The sequence below is a fragment of the Myotis davidii genome, unplaced genomic scaffold (genome assembly GCF_000327345.1).
Source record: "Myotis davidii unplaced genomic scaffold, ASM32734v1 scaffold16, whole genome shotgun sequence".
NCBI classification, from domain to species: Eukaryota; Metazoa; Chordata; class Mammalia; order Chiroptera; family Vespertilionidae; genus Myotis; species Myotis davidii.
The window spans coordinates 98,830-106,666 of NW_006287821.1; the positions used below are offsets into that span (position 1 = coordinate 98,830).

At 37.8% G+C, this 7,837-nt stretch overlaps 1 protein-coding gene across 1 annotated transcript in view; it reads right to left on the bottom strand.

Moving 5' to 3' along the window:
* IFT57 (intraflagellar transport 57) overlaps nucleotides 1-7,837 on the bottom strand; it is a 67,001-nt gene that overhangs the window by 7,159 nt on the left and 52,005 nt on the right. Inside the window, exon 7 of the mRNA XM_006759564.2 lies at nucleotides 520-591. Coding sequence (XP_006759627.1) covers nucleotides 520-591 — 72 coding nt within the window. The remainder of the gene's footprint in view (nucleotides 1-519; nucleotides 592-7,837) is intronic.

Here is a 7,837-nt window from a genome sequence, read left to right on the forward strand (position 1 = left end):
TAGCAGCATGATTTGGGGGATTTATTTATCCTCTTGGCCTTTAGTTTCATGAAATATAATATTAGAGGTCCAATGCACAAAATTTGTGCAAGGGCCTTGGCCCCTGCCACTGCGGTGGCCGCCTCTGCCTCGGTCCCTGTCTGCTGCCTGCCGCTGTGGCCAGGCACCTCTGCTGCCTCTGCCTCGGCCCCCGCTCATCACGGCTTTGTCTGGAAGGAAGAATGTCCAAGAAGGAAGGATGTCCAGAAGGGTGTCCAGTATAATTAGCATATTATGCTTTTATTATTATATATAGCTAGATATAGATATATTAACTATATATATAATATATGTAATGTAATATATATACCACTTTTATATAAAGTTACCTTTCTTGAGTTGGTTTAAGTGTTTAGGGCTGTGGAAATTAATATGATACATTCAAATCAGTAAGCTCCTAAAGGGCAAAATTTTTGTCTTTTTCTTTCATGTTCTTCCTTAGTAGGTGTTCCACAGAAGAGTCAATGTCTATTCACATACCTTGGTCTCCTTTAGAGCAGATTCAATTCCACTTTTGTGCTGGTGCATTTGGTCAACATGGATTCTCCAATCCTATAGGCATAAGAGCATATAGGAAAAAATGAAAAACATTTCTTACTTTTGTCTACTTTTTTTTGAAGTTGTATACTTTATTTTAAATACTTTGGTTGTTGCCTTATTTCAGGTGGGAGTCCTATATATAGATTGCAATCAGATTATAAAGAAATACATATAGAGCACTGTAGAATAAAAGGTTCTAAATAAGTATAAATTATTTTATGTGTTCACAGAGTGATGTCTGACAATTTGAATATAAATTATTCCTGCACTGTTGGTGGTTAATATTTATGACTATCCATCAAAATGAAAAAGAAATCTAATTACTAGAAAAGAAATACTTGTTTAAGCAGTAACAATTATGTTTGCTAGAAGTAATGCTGGAATCAAGACTCATATATCTAATATTAGCTTGTCCCTTGGAAATAAAATGGGGCCCTCTTTTTCAGTAAGACTTTGGAGTCTGTCTTAAGAAAGTCTATAATGATTTAGAGTTCATATATTTTAAGAAATTTTGTACTACTACTAGACTGATTGAATTAGTGTGCATATTTGAAACATACTCCAAAATCTTAATTTCCTACAAGGTATCTTCAAAATTTTTGGTTTACTTACCACAGGTAATAATTTTAAGACTTGAGAAATGCCCACCATAAGAGAACAAATATTATACTAAGGTCAAGTGATGGAACCAAGATACTCCTCTACCACCTATACCCACTCCACTTTGCTATCTACAGTATTTTGTGAAAAGTATTTTGTGACTAGTCCCATTCAGATTTCTTAACTTTGAAATATGGGAAAGTGTTTATAGGGTAAAAAATCCTTGGGCACATTACACATACCAGTTATAAAATTATAGGAAAGCTGCAAAGAACCACACAGAGCATCTACTCTCACCTTTATCATTTCTCTGATAAGCAAATAGAGGCCTGATGACAGAAAGCGGCACGCCCAGGCCACACAGATAGTGGTACACCTGGGTCCGAAGCCAAATGTACTAAATCCCCACACAGTACATTTTGGCAGTCAGAGTTAATAAAAAGAACAATTGCCTACTTGACATCAGTGAAGGTGCTAGAACAGAGAAAAATCAGTACTTTCCTTTGTCCTTAAGCATTTTTCTGTCTCATGATCAAAAGGTATCTCAGAATATGAAAACTGGAAAAGACCTTACAGATCATCTACTCATCCACTTAACAGTCATCTAGTGCAATGTCTTCCTTTTACGGTTCAGGGACTGTCCACCGCCTGTCACTTTGACTAGATAGATCTGGCAAGGAACAGGCCCCTCCAACTCAGCAGTCAACACTGGAACAGGGAAGAGGCTCAAAAGGCTGGCCTCCTGCAGCTGGACCAAATGGGTGTTAAGTCTCAAAATGGGCATCTGTTAAAGTCCAAGCAAGCATCTTCACAGATAAAATAAACCTGATGAGTATAATTCTATAATTAATTTTTTAAAAGTACTCATCCTGCCTGATTCCATAAAGAATTGTAACTCAAGTATTCCTATCAGTCTCTGTGTCTGTCTACACACACACACACACACACACACACACACGCACACTTTTGTTTATTTATTGTAAGTGATGTATTTAAAATAGTTGGTGTTCTGCTTTTTCTACCCAGCATTTTCTATCCAGCAAATAAAATATTGTCTTCACAATTTGACATTCAAAGTACTTCAAGAGACACAAGCATGCCTGACTCATCTATGTACAACTATGATAACTTACATTGACGTTAAACTCCATGGAGAAGCTGGCATTTCAGTGGAACCTTGAAGCATGAGTAGCATTTCAACAGGGAGAATAGAAGAGGAGGAATATTGTAGGTTGAGGGAGAAACAAGTACAAGGAGAAAATAGGAAAATATAAAGGGACCAAGTAGGCCAGGCTGGCTAGAATATAAAACACAGTTTTTGGATGGGGTTGGGTGGGAAGGGTGAATCTCAAGGACACAAGCTGGAGAGAGGTTAAATTAGATCAATTGCTTTAACTAAGGAGTATGGATTTTATCATGTGGATGATGGAGAGCTATCAGAGATTTGGGGTATCAGTTTTAAAGACAAGTCTGTGTTTTGAGAAAGTAACAGCATGAAGGACATATTAGAGAGGCATGAGACTAAAGACAGGTTGGAGACCAGTTAAGAGGCTGCATAATGGTCCACACGATAGATTAGCAGAGTTTGAATCAGAGCAATGTTTGTAAGAATGGAAGGGAAGGAATGGATTCGAGGAACAGCGTAGAGACAGAATTAGGAGGACTTGAGGACTGAGGGGAATGTGGGGAGGCTGAAATGGAGGTGGAAAGTAGAGAGTATGCGTCTTTAAGGTTTCTAGCCTTAGGAACTAAGAGGATAGTAACATCGCACTGTGACAGAACAGAATATATTTCAGGGAGTCAGACATACTGGGGAAGTTTGTTTTGGACTTTTTAACTTGATAAGCCACTGAGGCATTTGTGTTTCAGGTTGCCATTTAAAATGGAAAGCTGTTTAGAACGTACTGGTATAATGATCTGCCAGGTAAGTCTGAATGTTTGTTTTATTAAAATCTTCAACGTGGACACATTTTCTGATGTACAGTTATAAAAAAATCCTTAAAAATGTTGACACTTTAACCCAGCAATTTCATTTCTAGAAATTATTCCCAAGAAAATAATTGGGTATACACACACACAGGAATAACTTCTTTGTAAAGATAAAAAAGCAGAAAAATCTCTAAATACCTAACAGTAGAGGACAGTTTAAACTATTTTGTAATACTCATTTCACTGCTAAGTATAAATGCAGTATAATACCATTTGTATAAAGCTCTAAACCAAGCTATAGCAATATACTGTTTAGAGATATATATGTGAACACACACACACACAATAAAAAGCTATTGACAATACACAACCTTGAGGCCAGGGGTCTCCATGGGTGGGAAGGGGCAGCAGCAGAGAAGCACACAGGTGACTTCTAGGGTGTTGTAATTGCCTAATTCTCAGGTTGGGTAGTGTAGTGCATGTGTGAATGCTTGCTTTATGTTGGACTTCATAATTATGTATATATTGCATATTAAAATGTAAAATTCATGTTTTTAAAAAATACTATATAATAAAAGCCTAATATGCAAATTGTCCCCTTGGGTGGTCATTTGATCCGGAGTTAGACCGGGAGTTCGACCGCTTACTATGATGTGCACTGACCACCAGGGGGTGGTGCGGAACATGTGGGCATTGGCGACGTGGCACTGGCAGTGGGGCACTGCCGGCCTTGATGGGCCCCGATGAGAGCGGGACTACAGCAGGATGGTGGAGCAGGTGAGCGGGCAGTGCCAGGTCAAGGCAGGTGCAAGCAGGGGCCCAATCACCCTGCTGATCGCCCCGCAGGCAATATGGTGGAGCAGGTGAGGGGACAGCACCAGGCCAAGGTGAGGTGTCAGGTGGGGAGCGGTGGGACTGCGAGGCTGGGGGTGTGAGCTGGGACCTGATCTCCACAAGTCACCCCAAGGGACCCCCCCACCCATGCACAAATTTGTGCACCAGGCCTTTAGTATTTAATAATATACAAAAATACATGCTACCAGCATATCATAAAGTAGAAAAAATTCCCAAAAGAGTATATTTATTAGGTGGCCAATTTGGTAAAAATTAGTATTTGTGTATATTATATGTCTATATGTATGCGTGTATTAAGATAGATAGTTGAATATTGTTGTTTTAAATTTCTTCTTTATTTTTCCAAAAATTTCTAAATTTCCTACAAGAGAACTTTATCACTTTAATCAGAAGGGAAAAAAATCAGTAACTTTCTGGATACCCAAGAAGTTCTTGAAAGAGGCTTAATATAGTTATAGTGGAAAATATAAATAATTATACTTGTAACATTTTATTTTTAAAATATGTTTTTATTGATTTCAGAGAGGAAAGGAGAGGGAGAGAGAGATAGAAACATCAATGATGAGAGCGAATCATTGATCGGCTGCCTCCTGCACACCCCCTACTGGGGATGGAGCCCTATGTGCCCTTGACCAATATCGAATCTGGGACCCTTCAGTCTGCAAGCCGATACTCTATCCACAGAGCCAAACCAGATAGGGCTATATTTATAACATTTTAAAAACATGAATATAAAAAGGCAAAATATACAGCTTTAAAAAAAACTACAACTGAAATGGTTAAAAACTTGATAAAGGTTTGTGATAAGAATGAAGAAATGATGGGTTTTAATGATATGTAAGGAATTGATCCCCCAAATAAGTAATAGTAAAAAGAAACTGTTCAACAATGATAATCTTACATTAGTAGAGAATCCATTAAGTTACAACACACTTTCATGTATCTTTCTTTCTTTGATAACCACAAAGGTTTGGATCACTAAGTAGGCATATGCATCCCTTCTTTTTTTTTTTTTTTACTTTTCTTTCTAAAATTTATTTTAAATTTATTGGGATGACAATAGTTAATAAAATTATATAGGTTTCAAATGTACAATTCTATGATAGATCATCTGTATATTGCATTGTGTGTTTACCACCCAAAGCCAAGTCTCCTGTCACCATATATTTGACTCTCTTTAATCTTTTCCGCCATCCCCTCACTCCCCTTTCCCACTGGTCACCACCATAATGCTGTACTTATGAGTTTTTGTTTGTTTGTATTGTTTGTTACTTTCAGTTTTATATACCACATGAGTAAAATCATATGGTTCTGACTTTTTCTGTCTGACTTATTTCATGATAAGGCATGATATTTTCCAGTTCCATCCATGTTGTTGTAAATGGCAGTATTAATCCATTGTATATATCTGTTCAGGTCCTCTGTCCATTTTAATTGATTTGTTTTTGTTGTTGAATTGTATGAGCTCTTTATATATTTTGGACATATCAAAGGTGTTGTTTGCAAATGTCTTCTCCCATTCTGTTGGTTGTCTTTTTGTTTTCATGATAGTCTCTTTTGCAGTGCAGAAGATTTTTAGTTTGATATAGTCCAATTCATTAATTTTTGCTTTTACTCTCTTTGCCTTTGAGATCAAATTCATAAAATTCTCTCTAAGACTAAGGTCCAAATTTGGTAACCATGATTTCTTCTATGTATTGTATTGTTTCAGGTGTTACCTTTAGGCCTTTGATCCATTTTGCATTAATTTTTGTGTATGGTGACAAATAGCAATCTAGTTTCATTCTTTTGCATATGGCTTTCCAATTTTCCCAGCACCATTTATTAAAGAGGCTTTCTTTTCTCCATTGTATGTTTTTGGCTCTTGTTGAAAATTATTTGCCTTATAATATGTGGATTTCTGGGCTCTCACTCCTGTTCCATTGGTCTGTGTACCTGTCCTATCAATACCATCCTTCTTTTTCACCTCTATCCTTCTCTCTAAGAGGATTATGTGATCTGCTGGCTGGTGGTGGGAGGAGTGTAGTTCCCTGCTCCACTAATGCTGTCCTTAGCCATGTGATTCTCTTTGGTCATGGAATGATGGTGGCATAGGACATGGCCTATGCCAGGACTATGCAGAAGCTATAAGAAGCATCCACCAGCTCTCCTGCCCTTTCTTTCAGCCATGATACCAGGCATATCCCATATAAAGGTTATCCTTTCAGTCTGAGTCTAGGAATAAGAAATATGGGACAGAGCTGGAGTAGAGCTGCAGCTGAGCCACACATCAGCAGATATGTATCTTAAGTAAAAATAATGGCCCAGCCAGCATGGGTCAGTGGTTGAGCACTGACCTATGAACTAGGAGATCACAGTTTGATTTCCGGTTAGGGCATATTTCCAGGTTGTGGGCTCGAGCCCCTGTGTGGGGCATGCATCTGATCAATGATTCTCTCTCATCATTGATGTTTCTCTCTCACTCTATCCTTCTCTCTTCTGCTCTGAAATCAATAAAAATATATTTAAAAAAATAAAAATAAATAAACCACTACAATTTTGAGGTTGTTTGTGATACAAAAAAAATTGAACATGTATACAAATTTTACAATAGGAAAGCCAAGAATCAGGTTAATGACCTTTCCAAAGTTTCATGTCTGGGAAATGGAAAGCACTCCCAAACCAGTGCATTTTCCACATATTACATGCTGTTGTTCTTTGTATGAAAATGAATTATCAAACAGTATCTAAGGTAAAACAAAAATTCCTTTTTGTTATATATCAAGTGAGACCCCACTAGTCACTGGAGCTTACTGGTCACCTATTCCAAAGTGCTCTAAGTGTGTTTATTAAGCATCATTTCTCCTTTCTATTGAAATTTTTTCACCTCTCTATGGAAACGAGAAGACTAATAATAACACAGAATATCCTTTCTTCAGACTTTCTATTTTTCAAAATCCTTTCATGCAAAATCTCATGTATAATTCTCTCTGTCACTTGGGAGATAGGTAGCAAAGACAACATAACCATAAGCCCCTCCCCACTCCAAATTCTTTAGCACCAAATTATAAATCTTTTTCAGAAACAGGAGAAATGTGATGATATATCTGCAGATGGTAATTCACAGCATACCATAAAATCAATATGTATAAATCTACTTGCAGCTGTTAAGGTGACTGGCAGGACTATATGGTCTCTGGGTTTTACTTTAACAGAATAACACCTGAGTGATTTCCTTTGCATATGCAGACATTTTGCTTCTTTGTTTAAAGCACCAACTCAAGACTCAAAGCTCCTCTGAATCTGCAGGGACAGAGAGACTGAAACATGAGCTAGGGATGGCAAGTGGAACTTATTCTCTGTATAAGTTTCACTAACTTACAACTTTTAAAATGTCAAGCTGTCAATATTTTTCACCCAGTTTGAGCCTCTTCATGGGTGGAGAGGCAGAGTGCGAAACGACTCTTGGTAGAAAACAGGCACCTTCATGTGCACTGGATGCTTCTTCCTGGCCTAGAAGCAGTCCGTGCCAGAGCACACTGACTCTAGCAGTTCCCGGCTGCTGGCCCCCTCTGCTCCAGCTCCCAAGAGCAAGGCCCATGGCTCCGATTGCTTACATCACAGAAATGTTACTTTGCCATCTACTCTACCTTTCTCCTCTATTCTTACTGTTTCTTTCTCTATTCTGTTATGAATAATTACTAATAAAATCTCCATTCAATGTTCCTATAGTCTTATTTTAGTGAATATAAAATATATACAAAGGCTTTTATGGGCTTCCTCCATTTAAAATACTTAACCCCATTTTTGTCATAAGGCCCTTGTTTCAACTCTGAATTCACTTTCTCTAGGGATTCTCAAGATCACTCTGGGGAGAAAACCCTGCACCTCCACA